The sequence below is a fragment of the Macaca mulatta genome, chromosome X, assembly GCF_049350105.2.
Source record: "Macaca mulatta isolate MMU2019108-1 chromosome X, T2T-MMU8v2.0, whole genome shotgun sequence".
Taxonomy (NCBI): Eukaryota; Metazoa; Chordata; class Mammalia; order Primates; family Cercopithecidae; genus Macaca; species Macaca mulatta.
The window spans coordinates 39,927,607-39,946,540 of NC_133426.1; the positions used below are offsets into that span (position 1 = coordinate 39,927,607).

The 18,934-nt window shown below is 50.5% G+C and overlaps 1 protein-coding gene across 27 annotated transcripts in view; it reads right to left on the reverse strand.

Annotated features, from left to right (window-relative positions):
- Positions 1-18,934, reverse strand: part of BCOR (BCL6 corepressor) — a 127,496-nt gene that overhangs the window by 5,021 nt on the left and 103,541 nt on the right. For 7 of the 27 annotated variants that reach the window (XM_015127203.3, XM_028842387.2, XM_028842388.2 and 4 more), the window contains exons 4-11: positions 16,043-18,874; positions 15,339-15,392; positions 14,671-14,857; positions 8,073-8,336; positions 7,346-7,690; positions 6,485-6,810; positions 5,874-6,128; positions 875-1,041 (exon numbers count right to left, since the gene is read on the reverse strand). In XM_015127203.3, the coding sequence (XP_014982689.3) occupies positions 875-1,041; positions 5,874-6,128; positions 6,485-6,810; positions 7,346-7,690; positions 8,073-8,336; positions 14,671-14,857; positions 15,339-15,392; positions 16,043-18,874 (4,430 nt within the window). The remainder of the gene's footprint in view (positions 1-874; positions 1,042-5,873; positions 6,129-6,484; positions 6,811-7,345; positions 7,691-8,072; positions 8,337-14,670; positions 14,858-15,338; positions 15,393-16,042; positions 18,875-18,934) is intronic. The other 20 variants (XM_015127212.3, XM_077988363.1, XM_077988365.1 and 17 more) reach the window with 3 other exon arrangements.

The following is an 18,934-nucleotide window of genomic DNA, read 5'->3' on the forward strand; positions in this document are numbered from 1 at the left end:
TTAAAAACAAAAAACAAAAAACCCACCTCTGTTTTTAAAAGAAACTAGATGCGAAGAGATTAGCAGAGACTCTCCTGAAAGCCTGATCCCAGGACCTCACACAGATCAGTGATCAACCTCTGGCCCAGAAGCCAAGGGAACAGTCGGGAGAAAAAACAGGCCTGGTGGGGTGTGTTCTCAGCAGGGTACAGAGGCCTCCTACCTGTGTCCATGGAGCTGGGGGTTGGGGTTGGCGGGGAGAAGATGGGTCTCTGCCCAATCTGAGGGAATGCTATTTGCAAAGTGTGAAAGACCAAATACATTTCCGTTTGGCTATTTCTGTCACCTTCAGGAAACCCCCAGTGCCCAGCCTCGTGGCAGCATCCCACTCACACAACCAGGAAGATGTTCGGGCTGACTCAGACCTGGGTCTCTGACCAATAAACCAGGGTCAAGGACAGGGTGAGGGCCACGGCTGGGAACGTGGGTGGCAATGGCAGGTCCTGCTGAACCAGCGGAGGGGCAGCTGGCCCTGTGTGTGTACTCCTGGTACTTTCGGCTCAAATATATTTTAAATACAGTGACTTCATAGATGGTGATGAAGAGTCCAGGGTCTTAAAGGGCAACACCCCCAATTATTCTCGCAGGCCTCAACATTTTCAGAAGCTTTGGTTCATAGGAACATTATAGGACTGACCAAAATTGGGAGCTTTACATCTACATTTGCCAGAAAGGTCTGCTGGATTCAATTCTAGAGGACCCAGTGGTCAGTGTGCTTGCAGTCGCCCTCTGTCTTTCCTCCTGGAATTTCCCGCATACCCTGAGAACCGCCACCGCACAGGTAGGGAAGCTTGGTCTCAGCAGAGCCAGGCTGAGAACAAGACACATCACTGACCTGGTTCCATCCTGGGCACTGCAGTTGACATCAGCGCCATATTCAAGGAGGTGTCGCACAATGTTGAGCCAGCCCCTGGCACAAGCTTCATGCAGGGCGCAGTAACCTGCGTTGTCCCGATGATTTACGTCACAAATCTTGTTCTCCAAGCAGTACAGGACCACTTCCTGTGGGGAGGGGAGGGGAGGGAGGAATGCCATCAGATCACTGCACGATGACCTTGTAAAGTGGACCTCTCTGTAGCTTTCAAAGACATACACCTTCAGGCCTGAGAAGCCACTACCTCTCGGGCAGGCTGTGGATGTCTTGGCGAGGGGCAAACACATGTGCGAAGCGCCTGATGACAGGGACAGCATCATTTAGAGGTCTGTTGCCCAGCTGCCTGGCCCTGGGCAAGTTATGCTCCGAATTCTCCAAAGCTTCCTTTCCTCCTCCGGAGGAGAGTGACAGAGCCTACCAGGGGCTGCTAAGAAACTAATTAAAGACCCACACAAGCCCTCAGCTCAGTGCCTGGCACAGTGAGTACAGAGGGATTTGGCTGCTAATGTTTCAGACGACGCATGAATAAGTTCAAGGACATCCTCACTCAATCGATTCATCCAATAGGTAGTAGTGGATGGCGACACAAGCTTAGATAAAAGCAAGGCCAATCAAGGCATAATGAACAATTAAATGAGCTGGAGAACATTTCTCAACTTCACAGAGAGGAGGATGTGCAAGAGTTTAGGCTGGTCCTCATGCCCCTTGGAAAGACCCAGAGTCGGAGCCTGGGTGGCAGTGCTTCTGTTGGTATCATACACATCATCAACAAATGACATCAATGCTTCCAATAACCCCACCCTCTTTTTGCTTCACTCTCTGCCCCACTTGGGGCTGAATCAATATATTTTCATATTTACTTAAGTTAATGACAGGAATCTAATACACCACTTACCACAACCTACACATTTCAAGAACGAAGTAAGACGATCCTACCCTTCCCCCTTTGCAGAACGTGTTCCGCATCAACAGTCTGCATGAGAATCACTGTTATTAATCTCACTTCTTTGGCGTGTTAATACATTAAAATGAACCGCTCCCAGTAAGCAAAGCAGTAATGTAGTCCATGTTTCATTAAGAAAGTGTTCAAACACATGGAACAGTATCTGCCAGCAGACAACAGGTTACACTGTTTTCCTAGCAGTCATGGCCAGCAGAGAGCTGTCAGGTTCTGAAGACTAGAGGGAAAGCCAGAACATGTGGGGTAGCCCAACACACATTCTACTTGGCAAGGGGGGAGCTCGATGGGTCATAGCAGGCTCTCCTTTGTGACAACTCTTAAGTAACTCATCTGTAACCTAAAATAGGCAGCATTTGAGCCACCCATAAACGTAAGATGAGTTCTGAAAATTCTTTTATGCCCTTTCTAGGACACATCAGTCAAAGGTGATCACTCACTTGAACACTAACTAAAATGTTCTAGATGCTCCCCCTGTGAACCTAAGGCTGCACGCTGATAACCCTGGCCACCCATACCCTGTCGCTTCAGGCCACTGCAGCAGCTCCATTCCAAATCAACGGGAGGAAGAGAGAAGGCATGCCCACAGAAGCGTCTCTTGCTTCAGGCCCTCACCTGCCAGAAAGCCCACAATCCTCTGAGCTCCCAGGCCACCTGCCCTGAGCACTGGTATCCAGGATACCGCATGAAGCTGCTGCTCTTTTAGGAGGCCCTCACTAGCCAGACTCGAGTGGACGGCTGCAAGCTAATGAGTTGTGTGCCCAGCCAGGGAGAGGCCCTGTCATGTGACTCAGGGATCAGCTCTAAGCGCCACCAACTGCTGTGCACAGATCAATCTACCCGGATCCCGGCAGCTGGCCTGGTGTCCTATCAACCCAGGGTTTATTTGCTCTGACAATTATGGCCTTCACCTGGAAACCTTCATCACTACTAGGGCTGATTTGAGGGAACCTAGAAGTGAAAGATGTCGAGGCTGAAGGGTAAGTAACTGTTACCCTGGAGAATGGCAGGCAAAGCAACAGTAAACCAACAACCCGGTCAGACGTTTTGCCATTGGCCACCATAACACTTCTGATGTTCCCAAATGTGTATGTCATATCCCACAGTGACCTGTGAGATCTCAGGAAGGAAAAGTGGTTATGATTCTCATTCAACACTTAAGGAAACTGAGGCCCAGACAGGTTAGGCCCCAAATTCAATTAACACAAAATATTAGACCTGTAACTCAGGTCTTTTGGCAACGGGTCGGCTGGGAAGTTTCCAAAGGCCCAGTCAAGGGCCCTGGCTAGAAGGCTGCAATCCAGCCATGACCAGCATCCCTTGCACATTTCTGTTGGGGTCAGGCAGACTAATGACACTCTCCTAGATGGGAGGGTGATGGGATCTTAAACGGGTGGCAACTGCTGTCACCAACAGAGAGAATGAAGAAGCCAGAGAAGTCTGTCTACCCAATACATTACTTGGTTTATTCTCCACGCTGGAAATGGGAGTGTTTGAAGGGCAGCCCGCCCATTCCCAAACAAAATCAAACTGTTTTTGTTGGACAATTCTCTGTTAAGCAGCTATAAGCTGAATGCCATTAACCGCAAAATGTAACCATAAAGGCCATAAACCTGACATTGTTAATTAATTAAATGCCTCATTAACTTTTTTAAAAACATGATTTATTCGATTCATAGAAAATTTAACCATCACCACTAAATGCACACGCACGCGGTTCCACATTGGCATTTTAGCCTAAGAACAGACAGGCAAAGGTTCAACTGTAACTGGCCTTTCAGGTGGTCTATTACAGATCTGAAAAGAGAGGGTGTTTCTAAACCTCAAGAACCAGCTTAAGAGAAAACAAAGCCTGAGCAGCCTTTTTATTGCATATGGTATCTTCTTAGCTAAGCAGAAGACAACAATGATAAAGAGGGGTTTTGGGAAACCCCTCCCAAAGCTGTGCCTTCATACCGCACCTTATCCTGTTAAGCAAACTATTCTTTTATTTTAAAGGGTTTACACTGCCACATCTGAATGGACTATCATCCTAACATTGTAATTTCTGACTAAATAAATCCCAGAAAGTTGAACTCAAAGTTGAAAGCTTTTATCTAGTAATTAAAACATTCAGCATTAAAACTGATGACCTGAGAAAGTTCTATAATGACATTTACATTTGAAGCGGAAAAGTTGTCCTTCCATAAACATTCTCAAGGCTTCTTGCACCAAAGGCCTGGTAGCCTAAGAAAGCATGGATCAGTGTTCCTTAGTCCAGGCCTCAGACCCACCTGCCATAGGAAAACCACCAAAATGGAAACTGTTCCTTAGAGCACCCACAAGGGTCTCTTGAAGCATCTGGGCTCAGAAAGGTGAGACTGGCAGAAATGAAGCCAAGATCAAAGACCAGGCCAGGAGCCCTACCGCCCCCACAGCACCACCCATGGTCAGCGAGTTTGCTGCCCTGGAGCCCTCCCTTACCTCTGGTGTTTGCTGGAAGCACAAGTCCATTTTCTCAACCATGTGTAGGAATGAGTGGCCCTGCCTGGCACGCTGCATCTACCCTGTCCTCATAGGTGCTGCTGCTCTCAGCTTATGCAAAAACAAATGGCTGCCACTTGGGTTTAATCTGCAAGTAACTGAGCTAATTTCCAAATCCTTCTAAAGAGTTCTCTCAAAGACAATCCAGAGATACCAAAAAGAAACAAGTTGGTATGAACAGACAAAGGCACATACAACCAAAAATACCCAGCTAGTGCTTCAAAGGACCATCCCACAGGTGTGAGCCGGCATCCCAGTTCCCACCCACACAATCATGCCCCAGAGTGGGCTCTGGGTCAAAGGGAGACTGGCAGCTGGGTCACCCCATCAGGAAAGGCTCAAGGCACAGCAGACTGCAGCCTGGTTAAGGTGCGCGAGCCTGGGCTCTGGCTGAATTCCGGGAGCCCACAGCTGAGCATGGGCCGGCATGGATCCTGTCGCCCGAGTGCTTCTCCACACTTCACACTCAGCCTGCTGAACCGCATTTTATTTTTACCACGACTCCTAGAGAGCTGACGCCAGCATAAAAAAAAAGTCTTTGCCTTGTGGGCTATTACATCACAATCTCAACTGACAAGTGTGTGGTGGGGAGATGCACAGGGGCAGACGTAGGTTTTGAACTGTGAAAAGCATGATTCCAATGGGAGCCAGTCCTGGAGAGGAGCCGAGTTTGGCGGGATGGGGGGAGACTGGGCTTTGGAGGCAGGCTGCTGGATTATCTGTTCAAATCATGTAACATCTCTGGGACTCAGTTTCCTCATCTGAAAGCGGGAATAGTATTAGTTACTACCGCACACAGACGATGAAAAGGTGAAATGAGTTACTCTGGATCTTCGGGGCTCTGTTAATGTAAGCTATCATTGTCATGGACCACGCTGGGAGGAGGATGGGCACGGGGCCTGGGGAGAAGCAGTGAGTTGAGGGAAAAGTCTCAGTCCCTCCTCCAGAGCCCTCAGCCCTGAGGCTACTGTACCCCCTCTATCAGAAAGAGACCTTAGGTCTGCCCCACCCCCCCATCTCTGTGACCTGCACAGCTACTTCCTGCCTACTCCCCCTACACGGCCACCCCTCCACCTGAAACAGTACAAACAGTCCAAGATAGAGCTAGTAACTTCTCTCCCCCTTGCTAATCAGAATCCAAAAGGGCTCATTAAAATTCTCCCAGTCGCCAAGCCCTGGGTTGTGTCAGATTTTATATCAGAGATAAGTGAGCGAGACTGGAGGATGCAGCAGCAGCCTACCTGCCTGAACACGAACTGAACATCAGAGAGGCCTTTCTTTCCACACCGCGACTGAACAAGCCACCAAAGAGACAGCAGCGAGAGTGGGGCTAACACAAACATCCTGCTGGAGCACCGGCCCTGCCCCCTAATGCGGAGGGGGCTGAGCTCTGCTCTCCGTGTCCCTCCCCTTGACCACCGCAGCCCGCGGGCCCCGACCCCCAGCCCACAGCCCCGGGGAGCGCCCACAGGGACACACCTCATAGCCAAGCCTGGCTGCCCGCTGCAGAAGGGTCTCGCCAGCGTTCTTATTGACAATAAGTCTCCGTGCTTCCGGTGGCATCGGGCGAGACTGGGTGGTCTCCTGAGGGGAACTTGAGCATGGCAGCTGTGTAGACTGGGAGGCCGGTAGCAGTTGCTGCAAGCGGTCGAAAGGCTTTGGCTCCTGCTTGGCTGGTGACAGATCATAGTCCGAACTGGGCTCCGGCCGCTTTCTGAATCTCCGGACAGTCACCTATCATAAAACCAGGCAGCGCACACGGTTAAGCCCATGTCCTTCTAACAGCCGCTGCTTCCCCTCCTCCCCTCCACGTGACAAACCTGCGTGGAGAGAGGCACTTTACTCCTTATCTTTTTTGGTGGGTGGGGGGTGCCTGCCAAAGGAGGGTTTGGGGGAAGGGGTTTCATTCTTACTAGTCTGAAACTTCACTGCCACCCAGAAGACATGCTCCTCTAGGACAGGGGAGTGACGTGTGGTATGGGGGAGGAGTCCAGGAAAAGGAAAGCTTTGTCCCCACAAGCTGGGAAGCAGGCAGGCAGGCGGGGATGTGCTCGCACAGGCCCTAGAGGGAAGCCGGGGTCAAGAGGTACCTTGCCATCGGCATTCTCCACGTAGTATTCCCCTGTCAGTGGCAATCCCCGCCTGGGCTCCTGAGGGATCAAGTGTTTGGTTTTGCACAGTCTCTTCCCGGATGGCTTCTCACTGTTGTCGGTGTATTTCTGCAGCAGGGAGGCAGCCTGGCAATCCTCTTCTTCGTCTGCACACAGCACATCTGTCTTCTGGTTTTCTTTAATTTTCTGCTGTTTGGCAGGCGGCCTGGAGGCTGGTGCGCAGCTTGGCTGAGCCTGCTTTTTGCCGCCTGCACTGGTGGATGAAAGACTCTTCATGGGCGGAGAGCCGGAGAACATAGGCAAGCCTAAATACGGAGGGGGTGATGGGGTGGCGGGTGGGTGAGAGACAGGAGAAGAAGTGGGCGTTACACAGTTGTAGCCAGTGCAGGAAGAAAAGCCCATTGTTAACACTGATCACTGGAGCAGCTTCAGTTTTTAAAGATATACCAATTATGTTTTCAAAGCATTAATGTTTTAATTATACCACATTCAAACGGCACCTAAGTTAACCCACAAAACGCCAAGTGGCAAGTTGCTTCAAAGGGCCTGGAAGAGAGGATAGAAGCCAGCTCTTCCTGCTCTCCTGACCCCTACCCACTGGGTCTGGGTGCTCAGGACCCAGAGACTGGAGACAGCCTGAGGCTGGAATGAGGGTGCTTAGACTTCCTTCCTGTGCAACCACAGGCAAGGACATCAAGAGAGAACTCCCTGCCTGCCACATCCTCCTTGAAGTCAATTGCTATGGCCTTCTAAGGTCCCCTCAAAAGCCCATTCCTACAGAGAGTGGATGACCCACCCTCCAGGAGCAGGGTGAACACTCAAGGGGTGGCCCCTGCATACCTTGTTCATTGTCACTGGGTTTGAGAGCCTCTTCCGACCAGCTTCTGTTGCCTTTGGCCTCTGCCCTTTTCCTGCCAGGTTTCTCTTCAGTGATGTTAGTCCCCTGAGGAATGGCCTCAGGCTGAGTGGCCTGGGTCACTTCCTTCCTGCTTTGCCGGCCAGGTTTGCCGTCTGCTGCTGACACCTGCTGCTCCCACCGTTCTCTAAGGTGCAGCAAGTGGCGTTGTTTTTTAGGATGGAGCCCTGTTAATTCAATGCACACCTTCAGGTTGGTCAGCTCACTATAATGTGGGTCTTCTAAGTGGTTAGAGGAACTGTTTGTCATTTCCCTCTCAGGCCAGTCATCTAATGGAGAAATAACTACAAATTAATCAAAAAGCCCCCTGGGGGGGAACAAACTGTCTTACGCATCACTAATAGGGTGGGGGAGGGGGTGTGTGGTCACTGGTCTCTGCTTCTGGGAGGGGGCCTGATAGTCTTTGGCCATCGGCTTCTGGCTTTGGGGGAGGGGAGGTGTGGGTGGCTCCCCCCCGGGGTCTCCAGGGTGGGAATCTCACGAGGCAGTGTGGGAATGGAGAGGTCCGCTCCACTGCTGCGGCCCACGGCTTCCCCTCACCGATTCTGTCTACAGGGGCAGCGCGCCGCACATCCACATCTCCTGTCCATCCACTGTGGCCGCATGCACAGGCCCACCCCCCAGTAGGCGGGCGAAGCAGACAGGGCTCACCTTTAGAGACTCGTCGGCGTTTGGCTTTCAGCAGAGGGTCCTCTGGCACCTCCTCCGCAGTGGTCTCAGTGTGGCTGCTGTCACCTGAGACTTTGCGTTTCCTGTCCACCCGGAGGGTGGGGCTGCGCGGCATGTCCGAGGCCACCTGGTCTGTGGGAGGCTCGCTCACGGGCTGCCTCTCCACAAAGTACTTCTCCGCAGAAAGATCTTTGTCCTCTGGGGCTTCAAAAGGATCGTGGTGCTTGTTTCCAACACTATACTCGCCTGGGGGAGGGGAGACAAGAGGGCATTAATGAAGCCCGAAGGTCGCCATGAGAAGGCAGGATTTGGGGAGCACGTGGGACCACCGTGCCCAAGGTAATCGGCTATTGACAGCTGCTTCTTTGGAGACTGGTGTCCTCACACATAGCACAAAACCCTCAGAAACAGAATTTTCCAGAGGAAGGGTACATTGAACACAAGTAAAGCAGAGTGAGATGCATGTCACACTCGTGACTTTCTCCTTCTCCCTTCTTATGGTTGGGGGCAAGAGGGAACCAAGAAAGATGGGGCGTCAACGCTACGTTTTTTAAAGCACTATAGTCCTTTTAGCAGAAGATGCAACCAAGCTGGGGCTGACCTAAAAATCTTCATGGGAACATCTACTGAGGTCATTATTTTGAAACAAATGGCAGGCTGATGGGATAAAAACGACCAAATGTCCCCAAAATGTCATCTATCAAAGGGATAACACCAATATTCACCTAGGCCAACCGGGGAGATGAAGAGGGACAGGAGACAAGAGTGTTGAAAGAAGGCCTAGGTCCTTGATGGGCAGCAGTGATCCTCACTCCTGGGGGGCTCTGGGCCTACAGTCCAGGCCAGAGGGAGGCAGCGAATCCCGGCAGACCTAGGCTGCTGGGAAGAGGGGCCTGGCAAAGCCAAAGGCAAGGTTTCCTAACACATACACGAGTTCAGAGAAAACTTCAAAGAACTCGATTTGCTGGATGCACAGATGTGAAACCAATGGGTTGGGTTGTTCTCATTTCCTGTCCAACACAGGGGAACCCCCTTGGGGATGCTGGCCATCCCAGCTGACACTCCTCTTCACACCCTCTGTCACAAGCAAGCATCTACAGACATCCCCTCATTGTTGGTGTGTCTTTCCCATGCCAGGCCAGCGCCTGCAAAACGGCTCATTCCAGGACCCCTGTGCTTGGCCTATCACAGGCCGTGGGGCTTTTCCTTGAATCACCTCAGCCCAACATCACTTCCTACTTTTGCTCTAGCCCAAGAAATAGCTCATTAACTGCTTTGCTGGTCACAAGTTTTCTAATACACAATGAATATAAACGATAACTACTTAATGACCACTGCGAGGTTAAGGTGTCAGCCCTTGGCCCGCTGAAATGATCCCTCTCATCACCAGGGTTATGAGTCTGGTGTCTTGGTAACTCTGAGCTAGGCACACAAGTCAATTTCTAGATGAAATAAGCACACACCTCATCCGCTGATCTCATTCTTCCTCTCCCCAACCCACTTCAAATATTACTCCCACTCCTGACCAGCCCCGCTCACCCGCTTCTCTCGGGGGCATTCCCAGCGGTTCACGGCAGTCAGCTGTGGGGGTGAGCTTTACCGGGGTTGTTGGCTAGCCTGTGCTCTCAATGGTGTGAGGACCCATTCACCTCCTCTTCAAGGGTGTTCTAAGGGGGAACAGATGGGGCTGCATCTATTCTTGCAAAGGAATGGTAGAATGTCCCCAACAGTTCCTCCTCATCCTCACTCACGACAGAGCACTGTATGGACAGGGATGGCTGGGCCTGGGACTCGGCATCCAAGCCTCCACCACGGAATACCACCCCAGGTCTCTGTAGGTACAACCAGCACTGGATGGACACCCAAAAACCTGGCCAAGGTGGTATTCTGTCACAGCAGCAGCAGAAGAAAACACACAAGCTGCCCAAACCTTACACTATGCAGAAGTGGTGACTGCTGCGCTCAGCCTGGCCTGGGGATGCAAAGAGTGTGGGCTGCTCTGTCTCTTAACCACTCTGGCAGTAACAGCGTCACTTTACAGTTTGGCCCCCTTGAGTTGTAAAGTGGGACTATTACTGCAAGCCACCTCCCCCGGTGGGCTTCATAAACACGGTGCGGCAGGGCAGAGGGTAAGGCTGGAGAAATTACTTACAAAAGGACGCTAAGATCCCCAGACCAGCTTGATTTTTAGCCCTGATATTTATGAAAGTTTAAGACGTGAACTGACTGTCCTAGTTATATACCATTTGACTTTCTGGGGTCAATCAGCCGCCCCTGAAAGCCCTGTGGGAGGAACTGGGGGTACAATGTAAAAATGTAAAGACTGCGTTACGAAGCGCCACATGTCAAGGTTAAAAGTGTACTTTTATACTTTTAAAGTGTACTCATTTCCCCTCCCTCTAGGTAGGAGAGACGGTTCGAGCCAAGTGGTTTGAAAGCAGAAATGACTGGGTAACGTCACCATGCCTTCCTGGGTCAAAATGAGGCAGCAGCTTAGCCAGTGTGGGGCCCCACCCAGAATGAACTGCCCTGTCTTGGCACCCTTCCCAGAGACACCCCCCATCAAACTCCCATCAGATTAAGAATCTCTCAACCCTAGTGCTTTGGATTTGACTTCCACAGCTTCCATTTGAACTCCAGGTCTCACACAGCCACCTGTATTTGTAACAATCTCAACCAAGTCTAAGGCATCTTTCTCAGGGAGAAAGTTTTCCATTGGAGTTTTGACCTTCACTGCAAACTTCCTAATAGTGAAATGAGTTTATATTTCACCTACCTGGCCTTGTGCCCAAACTACCAGTATATTTTGTCCACAGAAAACCACCTAGAAGACATGTGATCACTTATTTCACAGACTGGCATCAACAGGCAGTGACTGACTGGGGACCTAGTTGCTCTGCTAGGGAGCACCCCCATTGACATGGGGAGGTCTTGCCATCTGTCTTCTCTGGGGCTTCCCATCTAGAAAAGCTGCCCAGTGCGGGTGGGGAGGGCTCCCCTGCACACACCACCTTCTGCTCCCTATTCATGGGAGGCCAGCAGGCTAGGACAAGGGATGTGAAACACACATGCTTCCTCCAAGTCCCCACCATTCCCCATTCAGCCAGAGAGGGCCCCCTTTTGCCTCCTGAATAGTCCAGAACTATTATCAGGAGCTCTCCACTGCTGCATCTGGGGTTCACTGCAATCATGCCTGCTCACACACAGTGTAGATGCTTCTTGTCCGCTCTCAAGAGGATCTTTCTGCAAACAAGGCCTATTTTCCTTCCTCCAACCCCTGAGCCTCTCAATGCAAACATCCCAATTCCGCTCAGTGAAGGCCCCCAAACCTTATGCTAGGGTTTCCCTCCATGGGCCAGTAATAATCCTGAAGAACACCCACCTTGACTGCCAAAGATATGCGTGGCAAACAGCTATGGGGGCCCATCATGTCACTTTCCTGTACACTTCACTTGGACCTCCCTCAAATGGGGCTATTCTTACCAGTACCCATAGAAATTACTCTTGAGGGCAAAGGAGATGGGTGGATAGACAGAGATGGAGGGATAGATAGGGGTCCTAACCATCAGGGTCCTCTTCCACTGCAGTTACTTACAGCCCTTCTATGAGTGGAACGCCATGTGCCTTTGGTCATGAGATCTAGGCAGATGTGAACACAGTTGAGTCCTATACCGTCTACCACTTGCTCCCCACATCATGGTCTTGTAAGACACAGCACATATATCCCATAATTTACCATGGCTATGCCATTGCAATACCTCATAGAAGCATCGCCATGGCAACATTTACAAGTCACCGTGGCAACAAAGCAACTTCACCACTGTTATAACCATGCCCAGTAAGCCCTAAACAAGATGGCAGAGGACTGAAATTTTTGAGGACTGCCCATGACATCTACTCCCTCGCAGGTAACATCACCTCCAACAGAGGCCAACCATATTATAACTTCTACCCTCTCCAGCACAGGCATTGGTAGTCATCTGTCTGCCCAAACTCAAAGTAGTTTACAAAGTACATAGGGGCTGCTGTCCTGGAAGAGAAGTTTCCTGAGCCAAGAAGTCCCATGAAACCCTTTCATTTTCACTCAATGCTTTCTCCAGCTCCCACTCAGGCATTGCCACTGAGTGAGTCCTAGGTCCACACAAGTCAAGTAGCTGCCAACGGAGACAGACACCCAAATTCAAGAAGGAAGGGCTAATATGCACATCTAATATGTATCAACAAAAGTAAATCAATCAGTAAAAATAATAAAACTGAAAAAACAAAAAACCAAAAAAAAAAAAAAAAAAAAAAAAAGGAAGAGCCCAACACCTCTGTGTTCCCTACCCCGTCTTCAAAATGCCACTGATCATTCCTATTAATGAACCTTCAATTTCTGAATGAAAAATTCAGCAACCCATACTATCACTAAGAGTCAATGAAAATCCTAACCACGGTGTTGTCCAGTTAATTCAGTTTTCCTAAACAAGCCCTCCCAACAAGATGCACCCACATGCAGGCAGCTGAGGCCATACAGGCAGCACCTGCCATCTCAGAAGCTACTGATGCTGCAGGAGTGGAAGGGAGAGGCTTTGGGGTGGCATCCTCTACCCTCTTTGTGACCCCTGCCTGCCCCAAATCCCCACCCCAGTTTCCATATGCTCACAGCTTGGCTCTGGGCCACAATGACACCCACGAGAGACGTGATGGCCGAGATGGCTCAGTGAATTTGCAGCTGAACGGATCCAGCGCCTGCTGTCCCCTGGATGAGATGGCAGTGGCAGCAGCAAGGACAATGTTTCCTCTAGGTTTCTCCTCTCGATCAACCACAAACCAATGGTGCCCCAGCTCTTCCTTGGCCCCAGTATTTAAAAAGGAGCCTTCACCCTCCCCCACCCCTTTTTCTGCTCTCCCTGCCATGGCTCATTACCTGAGGAGCACTACGTGGTGACTTATGGCTTGCGAGGCCCCGGGTGCTCCAAGAACCAGCCTGTTGGTACGAAGCTTGGAGGGACTTACAGAAGGGGAAAGGGAGGCCTTTCTAAATCATGTGGGGCTCGAGCCCTGCTCCCCATTAGCCACACCGAGTTACTCAGATGTGAATGGAGGGTCTGGCCACGTCACTCAAAAACCAGAGCAAGGGCAAGAAGGCTGGAAGCTGGCTAAGTTCCTGTCCCTTCCTCCAGGCCCCCAGCCATCTACTCAGAACAAAGAGGGATTCTCATGTATGGCATTCCCTCTCTCAGAAGCACCTTCCCCCTCAACTCGGCCTTGCCCACTTCTCCCAGGTCCCTCTGACAACCTTCCCAAGAGCTGGTGTTGAGGCAACTCAGAAGGGGGGCTGCGAGTTGGCAGCAATCATCAGGGAGGGGCAAGGCTTTCTTTGCCACTTCACCCAAGAGTGGCTTGGACTTCCCGCCGCCCTGTAGCCACCCTTCGAGGAAGAGTGAACAACTTCAGGTACATTGAGTCCCTGTCACTTGAGTAAGGCCACCACCTACTAGCAACAGAAACTACCTTCTTCAGCAATGACTTACAACAAATCAGTCCTGGTTTAGCTTACCCAGGATCCTGGCAGGTGGCCTTAGTCTGCTCCCAGGGATGAGCTGGAAGTGGAGGGAGGGGTGTGTGCTCCAAGTAGCAAGAAGCACACTCTCCCTGATCACACATTCTTCCCAAACTGTGTCGGGCACCAATGAACTGCGTTGTGAATGTCAAACCTCCGATGGCCCATGGTGGGGAGCTCTCAAACATACCCAACACTTTCAAGTGTCCTGTCTCAGGAGGACTTTGCACCCACTCCTCCAGTTAGTTCACCCAGACACCCTAATTCCCCTTCGCCCAATGAGGTTTCTCATGTTGCAAGCAGACCTAAAGCTTCAAGCTTGCACATTTAAAAAAGAAAGAGGAAGACCTTCTCCACTTGCTACCGACACACCTTACCACCCTGGAAGACTCCTGGGCAAATCCCAAAGTCAACCCTGTTGGTTGGGGGAGCGGTGGGGACGGGACCTGCTGTAAGAACCAAAGGGAGTGTCCTGAGGAAGATACTAGCTTTCTCTTCACATCACTTCCCCTCCAAAATGCAAGTTGCCCTCTGTCCGGTGAGAAGAGCCCCCTAATGCATGCCAGGCTGTCTTGGATTCTGTGGCCAATTCTCCAATTCTCCCCCACCCCCTATGGTAAATCATCATGCTCTTCTTTATGGTGACTTCACCATGTTCATTCTACTTCAACAACATCTATGCCTTTGGAGGGAGAATATAACGACTCTCCATTCCACATCAGACTGTCACCACAGGGGTGGGGCAGGAGATGGCTGGGAAGTGTCATTCCACTGCTACAAAATACAACCTGTCCCTGTACCAAATTTGCTACTGTCAATACCTCTGCTACATTGTGTTACATTGGACTGTTATCAGCTCTAGAACCAGTGCTTCTTTGGAAAAAAAGATGTGTCCCAGGAAACTGTCTTTCACAGACGCCTCATTTCTGGTTGCCACCATTCATAAGGACAGTCGGCCCTTCACTCCATGCATGGCAAAAGCAGCCCATTTCTCCGAGTAGACGCCAACACAGCAAACTGCTCGGGTTTACTTACATCTCTCACTTTCGTTCTGGTCGGCAATGGCCTCCTCCAGGGCGACCGACTTTGGCTTTTTGTCCTGATTTCCTTTCAACCTTTCCCAGTCGGCTGGGCTGAATTTGCACATCTCGGAGTCTTTGGTTGCTGGGTGGCCACCTTCTCTTTCTTTCATCTCCAACTCTGAGAAGCGCATCATTGCACGCTAGAAAGAGAATGGAGATGGGAAAAAAAAAAAAAAACAACACCTTACCATAAAAGCTATTTCATTTGCCTTATCTTAAAGGAAAGTATTTTCAAAGAAAAGTGCCCAAAACCAACCACAATTTATGAGATGTAACTCAGATATTTTAAAGTTTAACAGATAAAACTTAAGAGTATCTATATGTAAGTAGTCACACATTCTTTATTCATAAAGTCATGTGTATATAGATATATATGCGGTGTGTATGTATATCCACACATACACTATTGCATACAGACAGACATTCTCTTTTGAAGGTAAATAAAACAAAACGAAAACACAACGCAAAGAAAACAAAACAAAAAACACAACAGAAAAGAAACAAAATACACAATGAATAAAGACGACCATGGCCCACAAACTTCCCTTTGTATATTTGGAAATGAAATTTAACTCAAAAGGTTTATGTAAGATTCTAGTAATAAAAATTTGAAGAACTGACCTCACAGTAAGCAGCGGGTAGACATAAAATACTGTCCTCTTGTAATCCTTCCATCTATGTAATTAAAATGGGCACTCAATGGATCATTTAGATAACTTCATCCATTTTTATAAGCATAAACCAATTTTTTTCTTAACATTGCAAAACAATTTTGCTTTATTCATCTTTTAATTAAAAGTAAAATATCTTAAGGAAATTCCTATACAACATCTACCATAATTCACTAGCAAACTAAATACACACTGTATCCCTTTAAGCAACCTTTTTTTTTTTTCCTTTCTTTTTGGTGAAAAATTTGCATGAATCCCACAGACATGCGGCTGCTACACATCACCAGGTATCAAGTAAGGCATTCTAAGCAGCACTTCTAGGTATATTTGTTATCTTACAGGCAGAGAAATCAAAGCAATTGATAGGTAAACGTCATGCAGTCTTTAGATACCCTTCACAATAATTAAAACATCTGTTATCAGCAATTGAGTGGAGTTCCCTTATAATCTACAGAATAACTTAAAGCATCCAGACACGCCTCAGTGCTACCGCTCACGTTCTCTTACTGGCCACATTGCATACATTCAAATTACCACAAGCTTCATTCACCAAATCTGCCTGGTGCCCTGCCCTACCATACTGCCCCAGTCCTCTTTACACATTAAAAAACTGACAACCGGTAAAGTAACTGAAATTCAGGTGGGGGGGCTCACCTGCAATGCCCGCTGCTCCCGGCTGAGCTGACTGGAATCTGCATACAGTTCGGTAGTGACACATTTGAATCGGTCACCCACGTAACCCGCTGAGTTGGCGATTCTCTTTGCCAGCTTAGATGGCTTCGGTTTCAGAACTTTGCCATCATTTGATTCAGCCTCATCGGCTCCATCTTTGGTGTAGGTGGGGGTCACGTCCACACTTGGTGGGGCACTGCCCACACAAAATGGTTTGGGATCCTCCTGGGTTTTACCAAAAGTTACAGCAGGGCCATCGCTCCCCAGAGTTGGCTCCAGGAATGGAGTCGAGACTGGCAACCCTAGGTTCTCTTTGTTGGTACCTGCCACAACACTGTCCTTGCTTACGCTGAAGACTGGCTGTTTGAAAGTGTAAGTTTCGTGGAAGTCACTGATGCGCCCCAACTCCTCTCTCAGGGCGATGAAATCACGGTGCTGCTGCAGGGCCGGCTCAGCTGAAGGCTTAGGGGGCTCAGCGCTCTGGCCAACGCTCTCTGCTGCAAAGCTGGGTTTGGACACGTTTGTCTCAGTTTTAGCATCTGGTTCTTCTCGGAGAAGGTCTACGTAGACAAGCTTGTCGCTTTTGACAACAGTCTTCCCTTGATTCCAGTTGGGGTTTGGCTTTAGGTTCTTGTCGGTGGGGACGTCTGGATGTAACTTGGTGCTGCTCGTTTCCAAAATCTCGGAAAACCGATTCCGGAGTGTTGGGTCCTCGTAGCGTGCTCTCTCATGGGACCGGGACCTCCTCTCTGGTTTCTCCTCTTTAGTGATCTCTATGGGCGTGTGTGGTATCAACATGGGATGCACCATGCCCAAACCCAGGGCATCTTGGTAGGTCACAAACTCTGGACGGCCGGTGGGCAGCCCATAGGGCAGTCCAGGCTTTGGGGCAAGGTGCCCAGGAAAGAGACTGCCATTGGGTAACAAAACTGGATGAGGGTAGACAGGTCCTTTGCCATGTAAAGAGAGGGGACTTACGGCAATGCCCTCGGGGGCTGGGTAAGGGAGGTAACTCCTGGGGTAGGGAATTGGTGGGGACCTGAATGCCTCATTTGGAGACAGAAATATAGAGCTTGGTGGAAGGCCGTTCTCGTTTGCTTTGAAACTCGGTTCTGGGTTGCTGGCTTTGGCGCCCTTGCTGCTGGTGCTGCTACTGTGCTTGGCAGGAGTGGCCGGGGGCTGGCCCACGTGCTGAATAACGGATGGTGTGGTGTCTACGGAGCTCCTGCTGGTTTTGGTGCCATCGGCATTGGCATTGGGGGCGGGTGACGCAGAGGCTGGGCGGCCTGCACTCGACACTGACCCTGAAACGTTAGTAATGACGGCATCCGTGCCGCCCATGCGCGGACATGATGAACTCCGCTGCTGTGGTATTGCCCAGTCCAATGCCTTGTTTTTCAGTGACATGCTTTTGCCATTGTTCTCTTCGTTAGGACTTGGCCCGGGCACCACCCAGGATGAGGGAGCAGTGCTGATGATTTCAGATCTATAGATAGCACAACCATTTCCTGGAGGAGATAGTGTTTCTTTCGGAATCTCACTTCCGGAGAGCACTAAGCCACTTCCAGCCCTGCTGTGAACCAGGACTGTGGGAGCCATCTTTTTCATGTGGTCAGCTTTGGAAGCATCTACATCCACCACTTTAGAAGACAAGTCTAGTGGCTTATCTGTGACATCTTTGGTAACGGTCTGCTTCTCCAACAGTGGAGGTGAGCTGCCGTCTTTTCTGTCTTGAACCACTGTCTTCCGGGCATGCCCGGGCACTGGCTGGGCACCTTCGCCCCCTTCCGGAGCCTTGGGATACTTGCCGTTAGAGAGCCTGGCCGCGGGGAACTCGCTGCTGACTGTCATGTATGGCTTCGACAGGGCAACTGAAGGAGAGGTGGAGATCCTGGCATAGTGCTTGTGGAACTCCGAGTAGGTGTCTGCAGAAGGCTGGGTGGGAAGGTGGACTCGGGGTGAGGGCCGAGGCGAGGGAGGCAACAGGAGAGCTGTGTCCCCCGGCAGGCCACTGGTGACCGCCTTGGCAGAGGGAACCCTGGGCTGCTTACTGTTCTGGATGTGAGGATAGGCGTGGGAATCAACGGGATTCCCAGGGCTGACGCCCATCTTCCACGGGAGGCTTTTGTCTGCGCAATGGACGAGAGGCGGGATGGCTGGGGAGGCCGAAGGTGTCGAGAGCCTCATGGGCGATGCCAAGGACGATGGGATGTGGGGACCGACGTAGTGAGGTGGTGGCAGGTAGAGAAAGCGCTCCCCGTTGGTGCAGACTGGAGAATACAGCGGCTGGGCCAAGCTGTAGGACTGCTGAGGTAGCAAGGCCTTGTACATGTTCAGTGAATACTTATTTGGCGAGTCGAGGAAAGGGTAGATGGCTGGCGTGGCACCCTCCATGTAAGGATTGACCCAGGGCAGCCGCAGATAACTAGCACCATTGATGTTGAGAGGGCTCTGTTTGTCGCTGGCAGGTCTGTCCAAGCCCAGTGTTTCTGCTGTGGCTACAGCACTTTTTTGTATTCCAGGCGGTGTTTTGTATATAGCACTGAAGCCATTTGGGGGTTTTCCAGAGACGGCGGAAGCCTCCACTGTCTCGGGTGTATTCGGTTTGAACTGCATCTCTGGATTTCTTTCCGAAGAAAACCCAAGGCCACCTAGGGTGCCCGTGGCGGCCTCCCGACCTTTCTCTGAGCCCAGTCCACACAAGCTAGAATAGACGATGTTTCCGGGGACCCGGAGCCCTTCTCGGATCAGGCCAGTGCGGTCCATGCTCAGTGCTGCCAGGCCATCGATTCTATGGGCCGTGCTCGCATCCACCTTTGCAGAAGAACAACACGGGTGTTACTGGGGCACTCCTTCAAGGCAGCAGTACCCGAA